This window comes from Cnephaeus nilssonii (genome assembly GCF_951640355.1).
Source record: "Cnephaeus nilssonii genome assembly, chromosome: 6".
NCBI lineage: Eukaryota > Metazoa > Chordata > Mammalia > Chiroptera > Vespertilionidae > Cnephaeus > Cnephaeus nilssonii.
Genome location: NC_137077.1, coordinates 1,685,638 through 1,707,353, shown reverse-complemented (window position 1 = coordinate 1,707,353; position 21,716 = coordinate 1,685,638). Strand labels below are relative to the sequence as shown.

The 21,716-nt window shown below is 64.4% G+C and overlaps 1 protein-coding gene across 2 annotated transcripts in view; it reads left to right on the top strand.

Annotated features, from left to right (window-relative positions):
- FBLN1 (fibulin 1) overlaps positions 1-21,716 on the top strand; it is a 69,992-nt gene that overhangs the window by 12,433 nt on the left and 35,843 nt on the right. For both annotated transcript variants that reach the window (XM_079774933.1, XM_079774934.1), the window contains exons 2-13: positions 909-1,014; positions 3,183-3,315; positions 5,348-5,519; positions 7,891-7,950; positions 9,221-9,322; positions 10,066-10,203; positions 11,309-11,446; positions 15,303-15,446; positions 16,555-16,683; positions 17,217-17,342; positions 19,934-20,053; positions 20,814-20,945. In XM_079774933.1, the coding sequence (XP_079631059.1) occupies positions 909-1,014; positions 3,183-3,315; positions 5,348-5,519; positions 7,891-7,950; positions 9,221-9,322; positions 10,066-10,203; positions 11,309-11,446; positions 15,303-15,446; positions 16,555-16,683; positions 17,217-17,342; positions 19,934-20,053; positions 20,814-20,945 (1,500 nt within the window). The remainder of the gene's footprint in view (positions 1-908; positions 1,015-3,182; positions 3,316-5,347; positions 5,520-7,890; positions 7,951-9,220; positions 9,323-10,065; positions 10,204-11,308; positions 11,447-15,302; positions 15,447-16,554; positions 16,684-17,216; positions 17,343-19,933; positions 20,054-20,813; positions 20,946-21,716) is intronic.

The window sequence follows — 21,716 nt, the reverse complement described above, 5'->3', positions numbered from 1 at the left end:
GTTTGGGAGATACCAGTTGGGGTTTAGGCCTTTCAAGGAGGGAGTGGGGGGGTGTGCTTCTGGCCGGGGACCCAGTGGGTTTCTAGTACGAGTTGTCGAGTGACTAAAGAAATAGATGTGGCCTGGGTGGCGTGGCTCAGTGGTTGAGCACGTCCCATGAATGAAGAGGTCACCAGTTCGATTCCCAGTAGGAAGTGTGCAGGAGAAAGCCGATCAATGATTCTCTCTCATGAATGTTTCTCTCTCTCTCCCTTCATCTCTCTAAAAACCAGTAAAAAAAAAAAGCCCTAGCTCCGTTGTTGGCAAACTGCGGCTCGCGAGCCACATGCGGCTCTTTGGCCCCTTGAGTGTGGCTCTTCCACAAAATACCACGGCCTGGGCGAGTCTATGTTGAAGAAGTGGCATTAGAAGAAGTTTAAGTTTAAAAAATTTGGCTCTCAAAAGAAATTTCAATCGTTGTACTGTTGGTATTTGGCTCTGTTGACTAATGAGTTTGCCGAGCACTGATCTAGCTGGTGTGGCTCAGTGGATGGAGCATTGGCCTGCGGACTGAAGGGTCCTGGGTTCGATTCTGGTCAGGGCACAGGCCCGGGTTGCAGGCTCGATCTCCAGTGTGGGTCGTGCAGGAGGCAGCCAATCCATGATTCTCTGTCATCATTGATGTTTCTATCTCTCTCTCCCTCTCCCTTCCTCTCTGAAATCAATAAAAATATATTTAAAAAAAAGAGAGAGAGAAATGGACGCGCCCACGGCCTCTCTGACCAGCCTGGTGCTGGAGTGGAGACGGAAGGCGGGGCCTCCAGGGGGTGCCGTGGGCGGGGAGCCCGGCCACCTGAGGGACACGCACGTCTAGGGGACCTCGTGCAGGGGATGGGGTGTCGCTCCTCACCAGCCCCCTCTCCCCACAGCGCGCGCAGACGTCGCCATGGAGGCCTGCTGTGCGGACGGACACCGCATGGCCACTCAGCACAGGGACTGCTCGCTGCCCTCCGCCTCGGAGTCCAAGGAGTGCAGGTGCGTTCCCGCGGCCGTGGCACCGGCGTGGTGTCCGGCAGGGCACGTGGGGGAGGAGCCCGCCGCCCCCGCCAGCCCCGCCCCCCACGGGCCTCGCCGCCCCTGTGCGCCCTGCGTTGGCGGGCGGCGGCCCCTCGGTGGGCGACCCCCCTGCCGCAGCTGGACGCGGGCCAGGTCACGGCCCACCACGTACACGTGCTGGCACCTCCCGGGATGCGGCCATCGCCACCACCTTCTCCAGAACTTGCTCACCTTCCACACTGAAGCTCGGTCCCATTGACACCAGCTCTCATCCCTCCCCTCCCCGCCCAGCCCGGCGCCCACCACCCTCCTTCCTGTCTGGTTGCACTCCGCACGATGCCCCCACGGTTCATCCGTGCTGTGGCTCAGTCAGACCCTGAGGGGCGGCCCTCGCCGCTGCGAGCTGCTGTGGCGGGGTGCTCGGTCCCCCAGGGCGGGAGAGAACCTGCCACACCTGCCTGCTTCCTCAGGGGCACGGACCTCTCCCCTTAGGTTGTCGAGTGAAAAATGACAACAGTCAACACAATAGCTGTCCAGTGTGAGGGAATCAAAATGAGGCCCTTTTTTGGGTCCGATCAGCAAAAAGAGATGTTTTTTGGCGTGCCTCGGGGTGGGAAGGGCTGGGGTACACACCCAGAAGTGGGGTTGCTGGGTCCGAGGGCAGTTCGCTTCCTCATTTTCTGAGGAACCGCCCCCCCCCCCCCCAGTGCGTGGGGCTCCCTTTCCCCGCACCCTCGCCAGCACGTGCGTCCCGTGCAGCCGATGTTTCGTGTGATGGGTGGACGATGCTTATCTGGCTGCTCTTCCTGACAATCAGTGACGTGCCTGTTGTTTGCGAGGCCACGCAAAGCATGAGCAGCAGAGGAGCCATCCCAGAGCCCGAGGGCATTCTGGAGCCACAGGGGAAGCGGGGTGCAGAGCCCCGGGGGCGGGGGGAGGTGGGAAAGGGCGGGCTGGCCGCAGCACAGGGAGGCTGGGGGGGCCCGGTCTCTGGACAGGTGCCGCTCGGCGGCCCCTCCTGCCCTGGCTGGTTTGGGCCGAAGCCCGGGTTATTGAGGGTCTGGTGGGAGCCACACCTGTGACTTACACGTGCCTGCTCGCCTGCCCGTCCCTCACTCTGCTGCCCTGGGCGAGCTACTCCACCTCTGGAGCTGCTCCTCGGAGTCCGGAAACGGGGATGAGTGCCGAGATGAACCCAGCTTGGAGGAGGAGGAGGGGTCTGGCCCCGAGTCAGCAGGCAGCCGCTGTGTTTCTTAAATCTGCACCTGAGGATCTTCTTCCGTTGCTTTCAGGGAGCGTGGAGGGGAGGGAGGGAGAGAGAGGGACAGACATCCATGTGAGAGAGACACATCGATGGTTGCCTCCTGCACGTGCCCAGCCGGGGCAGGGAGCGAACGTACAGCCCTCCGGTGTGCGCAGGCCGACGCTCTAACCACTGAGCCTGCCGGCCAGGGCAGGCTGCCTTTAGCTTCTAAACAGGTGGGAACGTCCTGTGGGTGAGGCTCAGAGCTCAGGGAGGTGACTCGGGGCTCTGGAGGGACAACTGGGTCTCGTGACCCCGCCCCAGGCACCGGGCTGCAGGCTCGATCTCCAGTGTGGGGCATGCAGGAGGCAGCTGATCCATGATTCTCTGTTATCGTTTAGTCTTTCTAATATTTACTGAGCACTCTGTGCCATGGCTGTGTGTGTGTGTGTGTGTGTGTGTGTGTGTGTGTTGAGGTGAGGGTGTGTGTGTGTGTGTCGAGGTGAGGGTGTGTGTGTGTGTGTGTGTGTGTGTGTCGAGGTGAGGGTGTGTGTGTGTGTGTGAGTGTGTGTGTGAGTGTGTGTGTGTGTGTCGGGGTGAAGGGGTGTGTGTGTGTGTGTGTGTGTGTGTGTGTCAGGGTGAGGGTGTGTGTGTGTGTGTGTGTGTGTGTGTCGGGGTGAGGGTGTGTGTGTGTGTGTGTGTGTGTGTTGGGGTGAGGGTGAGTGTGTGTGTGTGTGTGTCGGGGTGAGGGTGTGTGTGTGTGTGTGTGTCGGGGTGAGGGTGAGTGTGTGTGTGTGTGTGTGTCGGGGTGAGTGTGTGTGTGTGTGTGTGTGTGTGTCGGGGTGAGGGGGTGGGGGGAGCCCCAGCAGAGCCGCGGCCTCGCCAGCGCCCGCCTCCCCCGCAGGATGGTCCGGGAGCAGTGCTGCCACAGCCAGCTGGAGGAGCTGCACTGCGCCACGGGCATCAACCTGGCCAACGAGCAGGACGGCTGCGCCGTGCCCGCCGCCAACACCAGCCTGGAGGCCGTGTTCGTGAAGGTGAGCCCTCCCCGCTCGGCGGCCCTCCCCGCTCGGCGGCCGTGCCCACCAGCGGGAGGCCGGGCACCCCCCCCCCCCACACCCCTAGCTCCGGTCCCTGTCCTTTAGAGCAGAGGGGACTCCGCCCAGGAGGGAGGGGGCGCTCAAGTCTCCCCGCCTCCCCCAGTTTCATCACTGAGCCCAGCACTGGGCAGTGGGGTGGAGGGACCCAGCCGTGCCCTGAGGACTCTAGTCCTGGGCCTTCAAGCAGAGGTCAGGGCAGGGGTCACCTGGGCTCCGGGCCTTCAGAACCTCCTCTCAGTTCTAGGCCGCCCCTCCCCCCCCCACCCCGCCACACACACTCACACACACTCACACTCACACACACACTCACACACACACTCACACTCACACACACTCACACACACACACACACACACACACACACTCACTCAGGATCCTCAAGCTTCTGTCCCTCCAGGGCTACTTAGGGCCCAGAGCTCAGAATGGGCCCCACTCAGGCCTCCAATAATATGACCTTCGTAACCACCTAGAAGAGGATACTGAGGTTCAAAGAGGACCACATTCCAAGGTGGCTTCTCAGGACCCCCAGGAGGGGTTGGTGAGGCAGAGCGGGAAGTGGGTCCATCAGGCCCAGAGGGTCTGGCACTGAGCGGACACTAAGCTGCGTGGACGACGGAGACCTGGGGCTCCGGGCCGGTCCCTGGGCCTCTGCCCCGGAAGGGGGCACCCTTGGGTGGGCGTGGGGCGCTCCAGACAGTGTTCCCAGGACTGGAAACGGCCGATAAACGAATGCGCTGCCCCCCCCCCCCCCCCGCGGGTGGGACCCAGCTGGCCCTGAGTTCGGGCTGGAGAGTTGCCTGGTCAGGGGGCATCGCTGGAGGCGCCCAGTGACCAACCGAATGCCCTGGAAAAGCATTTCCTGCTCCCAGTTAGGAAGCGAGGGAGTCGGGGAGCCAGATGGAAATGAAGCCTGGATCCCGAGGGGAGCTGTGTGGGCGTTCTCCACACGGACCGGGCCGGGGGAGCGTTCCGTGGAGAAGGGGGGCCCAGCGCCCCTCCGTCCGCCCCCAGCCTGTTGCGCATTCCTGGGAGGAGGCTCTGGTGTGAGGGAGGAGCGGGGTGGGGGTAGTGCGGTCTGGCCAGGGGCCCCTCTGGGGGCAGGGCTGGCTCTGCAGACGCCGTCTGCCTGGCAGATAGCAGGCAGCTCACTGTGTCCCCAGACAGCAAAAGGGAGGTCCAAAAAGAGCATGGAACATTCTAGCGGGAGCGGAACAGGTCGCTGGCGGATGAGGGATGTGTGCTTCGGGGAAGGTGATTCATGCGGCACCAGGTGGAGGAGGGAAAGGCTGGTGGAGGACCTGCACCTCCCCACCTCCTGGAGGCCCAGCCCCACCCCCACCCCGCCCATGTTGTGGGCCTCTGGGAAGTGGCTCCTCTTAGGAGTAAGGACTGAGGGGCCCTCCATCCGTCAGGGGGACGTTGTCCCCAGGCTCAGGGGTGACTCTGGGCAGTGCCGGGGTCCAGGGGACCGGCAGCGGCTCTGCCCCTCCCCCGACGGCTTGTTTGGGGTTCCTGGGCTTTTCTAATCCACGAGTTGCTTCCTGGGCCCGAACTCCCCCCCCCACCCCCCCACCCCCCCGCCCGGAGACGTGCACATTCCCGCTCCGGGCTTGGCTCCGGCCCAGGAGAAATCTCAGACCACAGGAGCCCCGTGTGACCTGTCAGGCCCCTCATGCTCCCTCTCCCTGGAGGCGTGGGGCCCGCAGGGCCAGGGTGCTGAGGGGTCCATGGAACAAGTCCGGGTGCAGCCCCGTGACGGTCCCTTTCAGAAGGGGGGCCTGGGAGATGTGTGGGCTCGGCCTGCCTCTCTGTCTGCTGCTGCTTAGGAGAGGTGGTCAGCATGTGGGCCCGGGAGGGGCGGGCACGGGAGGGGCGGGCCCGGGAGGAGCGGGCGCTGGAGGGGCGGGCACGGGAGGGCGAGCGGCCGGGCGTGGTGTCTGACTGCTCCGTCCGGTCCCGCCCTTTGCAGAGGTGCTGCCACTGCTGCCTGCTGGGGCGGGCGGCCCAGGCGCAGGGCCAGAGCTGCGAGTACAGCCTCATGGTCGGCTACCAGTGCGGCCTGGTCTTCCGGGCCTGCTGCGTCAAGGGCCAGGAGACCCCGGACTTCGCCCCCTCGGACAACGGGCACCTCCAGGACCCAGGTAATAACGCCCCTGCCCTCGCCTCTGGGCAGTGCGTCAGCCAGGGCCATCCAGAGGAACAGCCAGGGGCACGTGCGTGCGTAGAGGAGAGAGAGAGAGAGACCGATTCATGTGCCGGATTGCCTCCCGCGGTTGTGGGCACGGGCGGCGTCAGTGCAGGGTGGGCCCGCAGGCAGGCACCCGGAGCGCTGACCTTGCAGCCGCGTCCGAAGGCCGCCTGCCGGCAGAATTCCCTCTTGCTTGGGGGAGGTTAGGCTTTGTCTTATGTCCTTCACCTGATGAGACAAGGCCCGCCCACGTGCCAGAGAGCAATCTGCTTTACTGAAAGTCTGCCTATTTGAACGTTAGTCTCATCTGGAAATACCGGCACGGTGAGATCCGGACTAGTGTTGGACCACATATCTGGGTATCACGGCCCCACCGAGCTGACACACAAAATGAACCATCACAACAGGCAGGGTCCGCACACCCGTCTACCGTTGCCTTTAACTCAGCTGCAAACAGATTGTAGTTGTCCGAGCAGGTTCATGTTCGTATCCTCATCTGAGACCGCCCCCCTGCCCTGGAGCAAGACTGAGGGCTTGGGATCTGGGTTCTGACGTATCAGGTTCACGTCCCTGTCCTAACCTGTATTTTCGGCAAACTGCTGTATCCGGGCCTCGGTTTCCTCATCTGTGAAATGGGGACAATGACGGCCCCACTCCCTAAGGCTGCTGGGAGGATTAAAAGGGAGAATGAGTGCCAAGTGGCGTGGTGCCTGCCTGGCTCCATAAACGTTTGCTGTCACAGTTCTTCCCTGGGCAGGGTGAGTGGCTGGCCTTGCTCAAGGTCACATGGCCGACACGCAGAGGAGCGAGAACTGGCCTCTCTCTCCATCGGGACTCGACGATGTGTAGACGAGAGGCTGGGGGTGCCTAGCCAATAGCAGGCTGTGCTCTTTCAAATAACAGACACTCAGCAAAGGGCGAGTGACCCCGGAGCAGCTTTGAGAGAGCTCCTGCCCCGTGTCCACCGGTTCTCTCTCTCCGCTGTCCATTTGTCCCAAGCCAGGCCAACCCTGCCGCCTCCGGGCCTGGAGTGGCCGGGGAGGAGGCCGCTTGGTTGCCTAATCTCTTCCCTGATGCAGCGATTTCCTGGGGATGCGAATGCGCCCCAGCACTGCCTGCTGCGGGCTCTGCGATTCCTTCCCACTCTGAGCCCTGCCCCGCCCCCCGCCCCCGCCCCCCCCCCAGTTAAAAGTGGGTGGGGGCAGGAAGGACGTAGGAAAGAGGAGCTCACAGACCCGAGGTCCCTAACTCGGAGCTGGCAGCCCAGGGTGCGGGTGAGATGGGCCGGTCTTTCATTTTTCCTCTTGGTTTCTCATCTCCTCGCTGCCCTGGGGCTGATTTCGATATCTCCTCGTAAAGAGGGATGGGAGCCACATTCCCACCGCTCCCTGACGTTTGAAATCAGAAATGACATTTTTCTTTAAACCCAGACCCTTCCTCCCGGGGGAGAATTCCTCTGGCCTCCGGGGAGGCTTTTGTTGGTCTGTGTCTCGTTTCTGCTGCCCCAGACGGCCCACGTCTCCCGCCACAACGGCGGGTGGGACACTGGGCTGTGCGAGCGCCGAGCCCAGAGCAGACGCTCACGCCTTTATTGCGTGAATCGAGGGGTGACTGTGACGTCTGGCACCACGTGGAGCTTTGCAGGCAGACTGCCTCAGGGAAGTGTCTTCCTGTCCCGGGACGGCAGTGACGGAACCCCGCCGCCCGGGTGAGGCTTAAACCACAGGCCTGCGTTGTCTCACTGTCTGTGGTTGTGTCCACATCCCCCCTTTTTATAAGGGCGCAGTCGTTGGATCGGGGCCCACCCCAGTGACCTCATCCTACTTGGTCACCCGCAAAGACCCTTCCCCGGGGAGTCCGCTCCCAGGCGCGGTTAGGGCTCCGGCCCCGGGGGCACCGTCCCCCGCAGCAGCAGGCCGCTCCCAGGCGCGGAGGCCGCTCCCAGGTGCGGAGGCCGCTGCAGCTGTGGAGGGCGCGACGTGATTGACAGCGGGCCGAGATGCCTTTGCTGAAATGTCCCGGTCGTTTGGACAAGGTGACAGACAGGCTGCGGGTCAGCGGGAGGTCCCAGGCCCGAGGCCCGTGCTGCTGCTGGGAACAGATCTGCGGGAGATTCGGCCGCCTGTGTGAGCGCCGGTCTCTCTTTAAAGGGATACAGTGAACACTGAGCCGTCAGGGGTGGTACAGACGGGCATTGCTGCCTCATGTCTCCAAGAAGACAAACTACTCAGTGCCTGAGAGAAGGCGGGGCGCTGGGGTGGGTTAACGGGGTGCCGGGGTGGGGCGCTGGGGTGGTCACGTGTCCATGCCTGTCCCGCCCGCAGCTAAGCTCACGGAGCCGGAGGAGGAGCAGGAGGACCCGTACCTGAATGACCGCTGCCGAGGTGAGGCCGTCCCTCCGGGCCGCGTGGCCGGCGACGAGCAGAGTCAGCGCTGTCTCCTGAGGAGCTGACCTCGGGGCGGGGCGGGGGGGGGGGGTGCTCAGGTTCACCTGGGAGCTGCCCTCTGGCTGGGAGTCCACTGGGTCACTCTGTCCTCTGCGCCCCGGCTCCTTCGCTTCCTCCCCGCCGCGCTAGGGCCTGGAGAGGGAGAGGGGGAGGGGAGAGGGAGAGGGAGAGGGAGAGGGAGAGGGTGGCCTTGGAGAGGGAGCCAGTGGGGAGCTGGTGTTAGAAACCCTCTGCCCACGGCGCCCGCCTGCACGTGAGCCGCCTCCCAGCTCTTAGCGGGCACCACGGCTGCCCCGAGGCTGGGAGCCCTCAGGGGAGGGGGTGTCCCTTGGCCCCACTGAGCCATTGTTAATGCCCATTTGTCTCCGGGGAGACACCGGGCCGTGCAGGCCTGCTTTTTCATGCTGCACATGCATCCTCTCTCCTGGACCGTTAGGCAGGTCTGGATGGGCAGGCCGCCTCCCGGGCTCACGCACAGCTGCCCTGTGGCTGGGGTGCTGATGAGGGAGCCAGTTCATCGCCAGGTGGTGCAGTCGCTGTACGGGGGGCAGGGCCCCAGGAAGCCTCAGATCTGCAGGGGAGGGGGGGCATCGGAGGGTCTCCTGGGGGGGTGGCAGCTGCTATGGGTGAGGGTAGGTTAGAGGGGAAAGTAGCATCGCCAGGGGATTGGGCGTCGGGCATGGAGACGGGTGGGGGGGAGGCTGGCGCAGTGGGCGGCCCCCAGGTGCTGGGCAGTCGGACTGTACCGGACGATCTGTACCTGGTAGAGGGTCGTCCTCATGAGACTTGCTCTGGGGCACCCTGCTGGCGGAGGTGGTCAGGGCTCGGGGATGGGGTCTGACATCGGGGCTGAGCTCAGGGGGAGTGGGGCTGGGGCCTGGCTGGCCTCGGAGATGTGGGGACAGAAGGGGCCTCTCCAGGGCCTGCCTTCCTGTGTGGCCTGGGCCCTCGATATCCTTGCGGGGGGGGGGGGACAGCGCCCCCTCTTGTCTGCCCTGCCCCTCCCAGCTCTGCTGCAGCGACAGAGCCCGCCCTGGAGGCACCGGGGCTGGGACCTGGAGCAGCGGCCCTGGGGGTGCTCAGAGCCAGACTCTGGGGTGCCCTGTGGGAAGGCGGCGGCTGCAGCCTGCCTGCCTGTCAGTCACCCGAGGGCAGAGCTGGGAAGCAGGGTCTGGTGCGGCCGCAGCTCACGTCTGTCTGGTTGCAGGCGGCGGGCCGTGCAAGCAGCAGTGCCGGGACACGGGCGAGGAGGTGGTCTGCTCGTGCTTCGTGGGCTACCAGCTGCTGGCCGACGGCGTCTCCTGTGAAGGTAACGCCCCGGCTCCGGGACGGACAGCAGGCCGCTGCCCCGGGGCCTCTGCTTCTACCGACATCCGGGCAGGGCCCACTCTGCAGCTCAGGGCCGTTCATGGGGAACAGCCCCGGACCGGCTTCCCAGCTTCTTGGCATTTGTACCATGTGCCGGCGAACATGAACACCGTGCAGGGAACGGGGGTTGGTGTGGGGTCTGATCGGGCTCTGAATCAGGGATCTGCTGAGTGGCCTGGGCAGGTCCCACAGCCCCCCTCTGCATCCCACAGCCCCCCACCGCCCCCCCAGCCTCCCTCAGCCCCCCCACAGCCTCCCGCAGCCCCTCAGCCTCCCACAGCCCCCCTCAGCCTCCCACAGCCCCCCTCAGCCTCCCACAGCCCCTCAGCCCCCTCAGCCCCCCTCAGCCTCCCGCAGCCCCCCTCAGCCTCCCGCAGCCCCCTCAGCCTCCCGCAGCCCCTCAGCCTCCCGCAGCCCCCCAGCCCCTGGCAGGAGTCGGGCCCCTCTGCGTTCTGAAGGCCCACGGGACGCCTCCTGGCCTGGTCTTTGCTCAGAACTCACCAGGGGAGAAACACCGTGGCTTTGTTTCCGTGGTGGGTGCCCGGACTCCCACCCAGTGTCCCGCTCCAACGCGCAGGCGTGGGGACTGGGGGGGAGCAGGGACCCACCCGCTCTGCTTCTGGCACTTTCCTTCTGAGAAAGCGCGGTTCCCGCTGCTGACCCCGCGCTGCCCGTCTCTCCTAGACGTGAACGAGTGCATCACGCGCACCCACAGCTGCCGGCTCGGCGAGTCCTGCATCAACACCGTGGGCTCGTTCCGCTGCCAGCGGGACAGCAGCTGCGGGACGGGCTATGAGCTCACGGAGGACAATGACTGCAAAGGTGCGACGCGGGCCCGCGTGGAGACCCTCCTGTCCCGGGGGGATGTGGGGTGGGAACGGCGGCCCTGGGCTCCCCGGGGCTGGGCTCAGGGTGCTGCGCCCCCGGGGGTTACCTCCGTGACCTGGAGCTCATGCGTTAATGACAGTGCCCAGTTTGGGTTTCTGAAACCGCTCAGAGCGTGGTCCTTTAAGATCAAGGCCAGGGTTGCGTTTCAGGTGCTCACATGTGCTTGCTCCCAAGTCCGGATCATTTATCCCGCACGGCAGCTGGCTCCCATCTGCGCGCAGGCTCCCCTTGAAGTTCAAAGTGCCTTCCCCAGGAATAAAAACATGACATTTCTGGCCGCCGGCCTCCCCCCGCCGAGCCAGCCGTGCTCTTTGGCAGAGAAGGCTTTGATGAGGATCTGCTGGAACATAGTTTTGTGCTGAGGGGTTCCAGCCCTTCAGACAACAAACCGCTTGTGTAGAAACGGCGGTTGAATTATGAGGGCGGCTCAAAAGCCAGGCGCGCCCTCCTGAAGGCTGAGGGCTGCGGCCCCGCGCCCCCCCTCCCCCCCCCCCCCCCCCCGCCGGCGCGCTGGGTGGCTCGGAGCCTGGGAACCCAGGGGCTTGGCCGGCTGGAGTATACACTTCTGAGCATTTGACAGCCTTGAACTTCAAGGGAAGGGCAGCCAACACTCAGATCCCGAGAATCACCATTGCTCATGTTTGTCATATTATGACAAGCCGGGATGGATGAGTTTATAGAGACAGTGTTTATTGCCACGAAGATCATCGCTTTATGATCTAAACAAAACATGTGCACAGCCTGAAATGAAAACCAAACGGCCACATATTGCCGGGAGGACGGCCGGGTTATTTATTCTGTAACAGAACGTTTGTCTCCTGAGAGCCCCGGGGGGAAGTCAGCGTTTTTTTAAGCCTTGAGCCGTGCCAGCGCCGCTTGGCTAACCCGGGCCCTTGTAGTACGTGACCTCCCTATCGGAATGTTCTGGGTTAGAGCCGAGTAATGAGCGTTTTTTGAAAACTTGCTTGTGATTTTAAAGTGTTGTGAGATGCTTCTGGCAGGACTCTTGCTAACCATTTCCTTTTTTATGACGCACCAGATATTGACGAGTGTGAGAGTGGTATTCATAACTGCCTCCCCGATTTTATCTGTCAGAATACTCTGGGATCCTTCCGCTGCAGACCCAAGCTACAGTGCAAGAGCGGCTTTATACAAGATGCTCTAGGCAACTGTATTGGTAAGACTGCCGCCAGGCTGCCGGGGCCACAGGCGGGGCGAGCCACCGGCGCTGGGCCCCCGAGAATGTGGGGGCTCACGGTGGATAGAACAGAGGTCGGCCAGCTTTTTCTAGAAAGGGCCGTGTCGCAAACGTGTCCCGCGCGCGTTGCGGGCCAGACCGCCTCTGCTGCAGCTGTGGGAAAGCAGCCACGCAGATGCCAACGAAGGGGCAGGGCTGTGTCCCAATAAAACTTTATTGACAAAAGCCATTGTCGGGCTGGGCTTGGCCCCAGGGCCCAAGCACTTGAGTTTTGGAGTCAGGTTTGAACTAAGGGACCTGAGGCACTTCACTTTCTTCCTTCGACCCTCCATTCCTCCTGGATTCCATGGGAGTAATCACGTCTGGCTGTGGCTTGGGGCAAGGCTTCAGCAAGGTGGCTGAAGGGTCTGGTCTGTAAGAAAACGTTCAAAAAATCATCTGTATTCGTAGTCAAATTCATAGACACGGAGTGGAAGGCGGGGGCCTGGGGGCTGGGGCGTTAGGGTGTAGGGCACGGTGTCAGCCGGGGAAAACCGCGGAGGCCCGTGGGTGGAAGGTGGTGGCGGTCGCACAGCAGCGTGAGGTGTCCAGTGCCACTGCTCTGTGCACTTAAGCGTGTGAAATGGTGCGTGTTGTTACGTATGTTTCACCGCAAGAAAGAAAGCCCGTGCTGCTCTCAGAGGAGACCTGGGGGAGGTGCAAGGCGATCCGTGTGAGCTTAGAGCGAGGAGGAGGTGAGGCGAGACTGGCCGAGATGGAGAGGCTGCGCGGGGGGGGGGGGGGGGGGGGGGGGTGGAGCCTGGGGGCGGGAGCAGCTGCTGGGTCACCTGCCCAGGTGGACACCCGCTCGGTCACTGTCGGCACCTGAGCCCAGCTCGGCCGCCTGCCCTTGGCCTCTGCAGGTCGGACCCTGCTCCCCTCTCCGAGCTGCAGACGCCGCTGGTCACAGCCCTCCTCCCGGCAGCCCCTTCCCCCTGAGCGAGGGCTGCGAGTCTGTCAGCTCCATCCCCCCTCCCTGATGAATCTGAGCCGATCTGTGTGGAAATGGCAGTTTGCATGGAAAACTGTTTATTTAACTGCCTCCCCCACCCCCCCTGGATATGTCAGGAGAAATCGAGCAGCAACCCCTTAGGACAGGGCCTCTCGGAACCCAGCCCCCGTCTTGCTCCTAAAGCTCCCCTTTCGTCCTGTGGGGGCCTCGGCTGCTGGGGTTGGCGCCGAGCCAGCCCAGCTGTGGTCGCCGAGGGGGGCAGTGAGCAGAGGCCCCTGCCAGGGCCGGCGGGGGAGGGCCTGCCGGGACCTGCTGCGGCTCCAGGGGCTCCGAGCAGGCGCACAGCTGCCGGACGGAAACCCTGACTCCGGCACGGCCAGCCCGAGTCCCACAAAGCAGGGCACGTCCAAGTCTCCGCTTAGCCCTGGTTTCCCTCGAGGGGTGCAGCGCTGTCCGGGGGGGGGGGGGGGCAGTCATGGTGCCGTCCCTCAGATGGGGCGCCCGGGCGGGGGGGCGCAGAACCTCCCAGGGCCCAGGACGTGGCCGAGGGCCTGCCCCAGCGCCTGTTATTTGTGGGCGCAAAGCCACGGTCAGCCCTCAGCCCTGGCACAGCCTTGCCCCCAGGTCAGGATTTGGTTTAAAATGATGGTTTTTATGGTGAAAGCCGTGTGCACCCTTCCTGACCAAAAAGCAAACCCTGCCCAGCGCAGGAAGTCTTCATAGGACGGGCCTCGCCTCTGCGCGTGCTCCCCCGTTAGCAGTGCCGGGCGGCCTCCTGTGTCCGTGCCTTCAGTCTCTCTCAGAAGGGACTGAAGCGTCCAGAAGCGTTCCTCACGAGGGGAAAGCGCAGCCGAGTCTCGGAGGCCCTGCGCCTCCTGCTTGCACACCTCCGCCCACAGCGAGCTTACTCCCCCGCCCCGTCGGTGCGGTCAGTGGTGGGAGCACTGACCTCTCGTGTACCCACAATGCATCTTGGGAGCCCATGGGCTGCCCTCCGGCCACACAGCCCCCAGCGGCCACTGCGGAGCTCGGCCCGCGGGCCAGGGCACAGGGCGACAGGCCCTGGAGAGCAGGGGCCTCTCTCCCTAGCAGAGCGCAGAGTGTTCTGGGACCGTGAGGCTGGGCCCTGAGGGCCTTGAGACCCACATCTCTGTGGGGTCTCCTTTCCTTCCCGTCCCTCCACGCGCTCACCGTCCGTCTTTCTGCTCAGCGAGGCCGAGGGAAGGGGCGGGGGCAGGCGCGTCTCCGATGGTCCCGATCCCGGGCGGGGGGCAGTGAAGGGCTCCAAGGTCATGGGGTTAAACAGTGAACGGGCCCTTTACATTTGGGGCCCTGGGCCTCCCGGGGGAGGGAGAGGTTGGGCAGGACATTCCCAAACTGCTCAGACGTTTTCCACGTGTTTGGTCTTTATTCGCTCACTCTCCCACTCACTCAGGGGCCGCCTGGTCCTCTGTCATGGAGCTCGCAGGCTGGGACCCCCTCTCTCGGGCACACGACGTCGCTAGGGGCACCCGGGTTCCGTGGCACGGAGTTTGGGAACTGTAGGTGTTGCTGGAGAGCACAGGGCTTAGCGGGGCGGGAGCGCTGCCATTGCTACACGTGCACTCATCCTTGCCGCGGGCGGAGGCCCACACTTCTCTGTGAAGGACGCGATGGTGGGCGTCAGCCTCGCCTCCAGGGCAGAGGAAGGCCGGGCGTGTCCAGTGCGTGTCACTTACAAGCGGGGTGGGAGGTGAGAGCCCGCCCCAGACTCCGCGCCGGCTCCAGCCTCGAGCTGGGAGCTTCCTGTTTATGCAGCGCAGACAAGAGCCAGCCCTGCCTGGGCGGGCGGCTGTGTGGCCGCGGGCGGGGGACGGGCGGGCTCCGGGCAGGCTGCCCCGAGGAGGCTGCCAGTGGGCGCGCAGCCGGCCGATCTGTCGGAGGAGGGTGGGCGTGGCCGGGCTGATCCCTCTCTTTGCCTTCAGCCTGGGGGCCCTCGACGGTCCTCGCACGCCTGTAGGTGCTTTGTGAGTGCCTGCCTGACACTTACAAATGGAGGTCCTCTGAGAAGACCCCCAGTGGGACGCCCCGTCGGTGGGGTCTGGCACCGATTAGAGCGTGAGGAGTGAGCGCGCGTGGAGCGCGGCGCTCCTTGTTTGTTTACTGGTGCATCTTTGCCGGTGTGGGTTCATCCCAGGCGAACAGCCCAGGCCCCTGTGGGGGGGCGTGGTCAGCCAGGGAGGGAGTCCGCACAGGTCCCGAGGGCCCAGGTGGGGGCGGGCAGGAAGTGTCTCCTTCAAGGTGGCACCAAGCTGGGCAGACGAGGGAGGTGGCTTCCTAGACGGGGACGTGTGCATAAAGGCCCAGAGGTGGGGCCCGCGTGGGGGGCGGGGGCCAGGCCGGTCACCAGAGAGCACAGAGCCTCCCCAGGGCCAGGGCGCTGGTGCCGAGGGGCCGGCCACCCGTCTCCCTTAGCCCACGCCCTCTCGGGGTGGGGGGGGGGGGTGCCGGTACACCCGTGGAGTGGGACACGGGTGGCACCCAGATGGCCAGGCCCACCGGCGGGACTCAGAGGGGCCCCGGCTGTGGAGGGGCTGGGAGCCAGGCGGCAGCTTTGGACTCAGCGCTGAGGAAGATGAGGTGTCGGAGATTTAGGGGCTAAGACGGGCCAGGGAGTGTCAGGTGGTGTGTGCTGGCGAGATCCGGGGCCAGCGGAGGCCGCTGCGTGTGCAGGCGCCGGCGTCGTCGCACCTCTGTTTGTGGTTTTGCAAAGGGGCGGGGGGTGGGGTTCCTTCGGCAGCCTGGTTGTTGGGTTTCGGGGAGCGCTCTGTGTCTCACCACGGCGTCTCTGTCTTTCCCCTGCAGATATCAATGAGTGTTTGAGTATCAGCCCCACGTGCCCCGTGGGGCACACGTGCATCAACACGGAGGGCTCCTACACGTGCCAGAAGAACGTGCCCAACTGCGGCCGTGGCTATCACCTCAACGAGGAGGGCACCCGCTGCGTCGGTTGGTATTAACAGAAAGCCAATCGGGACGGACTTTGCTCCTGCTCCCAGCTCAGCCGTCCTTCTCTGGAAGGGGCGATGGGTCCCCAGAGGGCAGCCATTGCCTGGCCCTCGGGCCCTTGCTGATCTCAGGCCCAGGCCTGGGGCACAGCCTGGACGCGGCAGTAGCATGCCCGCCGCCACGCTCCAGCTCGGTCCCTCGCTCCCCTGCCCCTCGGTGCTCCGCCCCCAGCGGTGACAGAGAGCACAGGTGCTGCTTGCAGCTCCGTCCTCCCGAGCGGCCCCCCCTCACACACCGGCCAGTCCGGGCAGTGGGTCCCGCTGCTCCCCAAACAAGCCTCCCTTCCCTCTCATTGCTCCCTCTGCCCACCTGCCCCCTGCGTCCTGGAGCCGCGGCCCAGACCTGCGGGCCAACGGGGCCTTCCTCCCCGGCACCCCGAGCACTCCCTCAGCGTCTCCCCATCAGCGGGCACTGCCCGCCGTAACGAAGGTCATTGTGACCCGAGTCCCTGCGGGTAGGGGCAGCTGTCTCCCCAGCCTGGGCCCCACACAGTAGGTGCTCCGGGAAGTCTTGTTGAAGAAAAAGATGCTGCTTTGCTTTGTCATGTACCTTTCAGTTGTCTCATTCCCTCTGATCATCCTGGGAGCACGCACACACACACACACACACACACACATACACATACACACACACAAACACACTCTCTCTCACACACACAATCTCTCTCACACACACACAAACACACACATACGAACATACACACACAAACACACACAAACACATACCCTCACACATACTCACGCAAACACAAACATACTCTCATATACACAGACAAACATACACTCTCACATACACACATATTCTCACACACATACTCTCACACACACACATACTCTCATACACACACACACATGCTCTCACACACACATTCTCATACCCTCACACTCACACACACACTCACACTGTCTCACACACTCACACACACACTCACACTGTCTCACACACTCACACTCTCACACACTCACACACTCACACGCACACACGCACACACATGCACACACTCACACACACACTCTGAAGGTGTTCAACATGTCTTTCTCTTTGCAAGACGTGGATGAGTGCGCGCCGCCCTCGGAGCCCTGCGGGCCGGGTCACCTCTGCGTGAACTCCCCCGGAAGCTTCCGCTGCGAGTGCAAGGCCGGCTTCTATTTCGATGGCATCAGCAGGACGTGTGTGGGTGCGTGGGGTCCCGGCCAGATGGCACCAACAGAACCCGCCCGTGCTTCCCAGTGACCATGGTCTGCTCCTCAGAGCAAGGCCCCGAGTCCGGAGACCCCGCCGGTTCCGGCTCTGCAGCCCCCTGCCCCCGCCTGAGCCGGTCTCCCTCACCCCGGGTGCCCCCCTCACCTCAGACCTCCGAGTGTCTGTGAGGCTCCGGCCCCGGAAAAATGCCCCAAACCCTAGTGATTTCCCAGAGATTCACTCCGGATGCAGAGCGCAGGCCCCGAGCTGTGTGCACAGCCAGGGCAGCGAGAACAGACGGCATGGCCATGGCCTCCAGGAGCAGGGACACCCCCGGGGACCCTGGGTCAGAGCCCCTGGACCCCTCGGGGCTCTGGGGTAGAGAACTCGGGTGGGCACACCCCCAGAGGCATTGTCGTGGAAGGAGGGGGGGCAGTGGGGGGCAGGCCCCCGTGTGCTGACCTGCCCTGTTCTGGGACAAGTCGCTGAGGGGAGGCCGTGCCCTAAGCCCCGCCCGCCGCCTTGCAGACATCAACGAGTGCCGGCGCTACTCCGGGCGCCTGTGCAGCCACAAGTGCGAGAACACGCTGGGCTCCTTCCACTGCAGCTGCTCCGCGGGCTTCCGGCTGGCGCCCGACGGCCGCTCCTGCGAAGGTGAGGCCCGGGTCCGGCGGCCCGTGGGGGGCTGACCCACGTCCGTGCCCAAGCCCGTAGGAGATGGCATGTGAGCGGGGGAAGCGCCTGGGGAAAGGCTGCCCGAGTCTCCCTGCGTCCCGGGGGCCGGGCACGCCTGCCTGCCCAGGCCGCGCACCTGGGTCCCCGGCGGAGATGCGGGGAGAGGGTGGGGTCAGCGTGTGGGGTTGGCGGCCGCAGAGCCGCCAGTTGTTCACGTGACCTTGGGGAGTGGCTGACCTCGCCTGCCTTGGTAGCCTCGTGGGGGAAGTGGGGTTGATGCGACAAAGAGAGACAAAGGCTGGTCGGATTTTACGTGGACCCTGTGGCAGGGGAGAGACCTTGGTGGCCGCTGGTCTCAACGCCACCAGAACAGAAGGGGGGCTTTGAAATGCCGGGCGTGCTCGGGAGAGCGCTGAGGGGGTGGGGTCCGGCCGTGTCTAGCTGGCTCCTCTCCTGCAGCCGGGCTGGGCGCGTTTCAGACACGTGGCCCCGTCCCCGGGGACGTTCCCGGGCTGCAGGAGGTGCATCTCAAAGGGACAGAGAGCATCCATGTCTGCAGTTTCTAAGAAACGGGCGCGAGGGCCGCAGCCGGGCGCTGGCGGAACGCATTGGGTTCTCTGCGCTGTCGAATGTTCCCGGCAGGCGTTTTGGGGGGGCCGGGGCCCTCGTCCTCGGAGGACCAGTGGGGGCATGCCGCATGCTGAGGGCTCAGGTCTCTGAGTGTGCGGGCGGGGCGGGGCGGGCTCCTGGTGCCGAGCGCCTGGGTTCTCGGGTAACACTGACCCTGATGGTGGCGATGTGATCGTGTGTTCAGCGCACGGTTTGGACATGCGGGGCCTCAGCGGATGTCTCGCCTTCTCTGGGGTCAGGTTCTGAGGTCAGCAGAGGCGGAGACCTGTGAGAGCCCGGACGATCCCCCACGTTGCCAGTCAAGCCCTGCTCTGTGCAGGGCAGTGCCCGGCCGTGGGGCCGCCGGACGCCGACGCGGCAGGCCCCGGATCCTGGAATAAGAGGAGGTGGTCAGAGGTCCGTCTGCCCGGCTGTGCTCCAGCGCACGTCCTTCTCAGACCCGAGGCCGATGGGGCGACGTGCGCCCGGCGCCTGCGCTTCCCCGAGACCCTGGGATTTGTCCCCAAGAACCAGGCCCAGCTCGTGTCTGTTGGACGGAACCAGCTTCCCACAGGGTCCTTCGGGCCTGGGCTTAAACCCCCGCTCTGCCCTGCTTGTGGCCTCGAAGGAGTAACACGGCATTTCTAGGCCTCAGTGTTCTGGTCCATACGATGGGGATGTTAGGACCCACCCTGTAGGGGTGGTGAGGCTGAGACGAGAGGAAGCCGATGAAAAGCTCTCGCACGGCTGGTGTGAAGTGGGGCGCTGGCAACATGGCGACGGCTCGTATCATCATTACTATGGACCAAGGCTTGTGCCGCCCCTGGTCCCCCTAAGTGACTGGAGAGCAGACACTCGTACCTGTGTCAGTGGGGAATGCTGTGGACACAAAACCAGGGCCCGGCCAACCTTGCATGTTATCCCACTGGGCCTTTACAAAGGCCCCCCAGAGTGTGGTTAGAACATGTTCCTGCCTTCAGGGCATGTCGCCAGGATGTGACGGAGCCACGCTGGGCAGGGGCAGGTGGGCAGGTGGGCAGGTGGGCGGGTGCAGCCAGGCTGGGGGTGGGGGCTGCAGGGATGAAACATGGGGTGGGGGTTGGGGGAGCAGCTAATGGACGTTCTCAGCGCTCGGCCCCCCTGCCCTGCTAAGAATTAGCAGAAACTCAATGTGAGAAGAGACTTGTGGGTAGAGGTTGGCCAGCTTTTCTTTCTAAAAGCCACTTAGTCAGTGTTTTAGGCTTTACCAGCCAAAGTCCTGTTGGAACTATTCAACTCTACCATGATAGGGGATAAGCAGCCTTAGACCGCAGTAAATGAATGCATGTGGCTGTGTGCCAATAAAACTTTATTTGCAAAAACAAGTTGGGAGCCGGATGTATGCTGATCCCTGCTCTAAGCAAAGGGAATAGGTGAGCGAGAGCCCAGAGTTGCTGAGTGGCCCGGGGAGTTCCGAGCGTTGGCGTACTGGGCGTTGGCGTACCGGGCGTTGGCGTACCGGGTGTTGTTGTACCGGGTGTTGTTGTACCGGGTGTTGTTGTACCGGGTGTTGGCGTACCGGGCGTTGTTGTACTGGGTGTTGGCGTACCGGGCGTTGGCGTACCGGGCGTTGGCGTACCGGGCGTTGGCGTACTGACAGGGTCATGCAGGCCCTCAGTGCAGGGGACCTTGTCTGGGAAGTGCAGCGGGAGGACATGATCACATTCCACGAGAGCGAGAAGGACTCGGGTGCCAGGCGGCGGCGGGATGGAAGGAGCTGAGGCCAGCGGCTGTGACTGCCGCCCGACGGAGAGGGTGCAGCTGGGAGCAGGCCGTGGCGGGGATGGGTTCCAGCCCTCTGTCTTTCTGGGGACCCCAGGCGGCCCCAGCCCCGAACTCGAGGACCTCCGGCTCTCCGCCTGTGTTCACGGCCCCAGGGGCGCGGGCCATGGCTCTGAGGTGACCCGGGCCCCCTCTTTCAGACGTGAACGAATGCACCAGCAGCCCCTGCAGCCAGGAGTGCGCCAACGTCTACGGCTCCTTCCAGTGCTACTGCCGCCGCGGCTTCCAGCTCAGCGACGCGGACGGGGTCACCTGCGAGGGTGAGGCTGCCCCCTGCGCCGTCCGTGCAGCGCCCTGCGGGCGGGCCGCGGGCTGTCCCTCTGGCGGAGGTGACGGGGTGTCTTTGGCCCGCCCTGAGAGTGAGGTTTGGAAGGAAGCTAAGCCACTCGCCATGTCTGTCGCTAATAAACACATAACGGTGGTGATCACCGTGTGTGCCGGGACCCCCAGGGGTGAGGAGGGGGCTCGGGGCCACCCACACCCCTGACTTTTGAGGCCCCCTCACTGGCTTGGGCCCTCCTCCCCAGCATGGGGTGCACCCCACACTCTCCAGGGAGTCGGAGGATGAGCCCCGGTGACGAGTCAGAAGCGCTTCCTGCAGCGCCTGGCACAGCGAGGGCTTGAGCCGCCGCCGGGCTTGTGGCCGTTCCGGGAGGGTCTTCCCCGGCACGTCCATAGTGATGAGCACCAGGGCCCCTGCCAGCCGCAGGCTCCTGCCCGGTGCCAGGGCTCCGGACCCGGGTCCTTCTGGAGCCCTGCCTGTCCCGTCTGCTCGGCCCCCATCCGCCTCCTTCCCCACACGAGCTTGCTGTGTGGCCCAAGGCTAGTTCCTTCCCCTCTCTGGGCCTGTTTCCCCTTCTGATGTGATGCTCTCCGACGCCACCCCAGCCCCCGCACTTGGAGGGCTCCCGTGTCCAGCTGGCCCTGTGCGGCTGCCCTCCCCGGCCCTGGCCTGGCCCCCCGGGGACACGCGGCCCGGCCTGGGCCCCACGGCGCTGAGGGTGGGCCTTGCTGTTGCAGACATCGACGAGTGCGCCCTGCCCACTGGCGGCCACATCTGCTCCTACCGCTGCATCAACTTCCCCGGGAGCTTCCAGTGCAGCTGCCCGCCGACGGGGTACCGGCTGGCCCCCAACGGACGCAACTGCCAGGGTGAGCGAGCGGGGCTCCGCGGGCGCCGGGCACGCTTGGGGCTCTGGTGTGGGGCTGCCCCGGCCACACCACCGGCGGGGTGCATTCAGGAAGGGGAGGGGAGGCCTCCACCGGTACCCTGGTCTCCCTCACCTGCCCCCACCCCCAGCACCCCTGTCCACAGAGGGTTCTGAGCACTCCACGCTGCCCTCGGCCGCCCAGGGCCGGACCAGGGGCTGGCGGCCTTTACGCAGAGGCCCGCCAGGGAGGAGATGGGAAGCCCTCACCGAGGACTGGGTTCCACAGCACAGTGCCGTTTGTGGAGTTCACACTCAGTCATTTGACAAACCCTTGCCGGGGCCAGACCTTGGTAGGCATTAAGGGCAAACAGTGAGCAGAGGGTGGAGCTAAGGTGCCCACCCCTGCCCAGGCGGGGGCAGGGTGTGGTCGGGCTGTGAGGGTCCATTGGGGCTGGGGGTTGGCTCTGGCCTGGACTAATTGAGGGGACCCTGGGCTCCCACACGTGATGCGCTCCCGGGGTCAGCCTGCGGCCTGTGCCCGTCCTTTCGGTAACGGGGTGCTGAGTAGATCTTTGTGAGCGAGTGGCCTGCAGGGGTCACCGCCTCACCTCCGGGATCGGCCCCGAGGCTGGATCTAGAGGTCAGATCTGTCCAGCCCCTTCCGCCTGAGCCCCCACATGGGGCTGGCGACCCCGAGGCTCCGGAGGCCCCGGTTCTGCAGATGTCATTTCTGGTTTTGAAGGAGGTGACTCTGACCCCAGGCAGCAGCTGG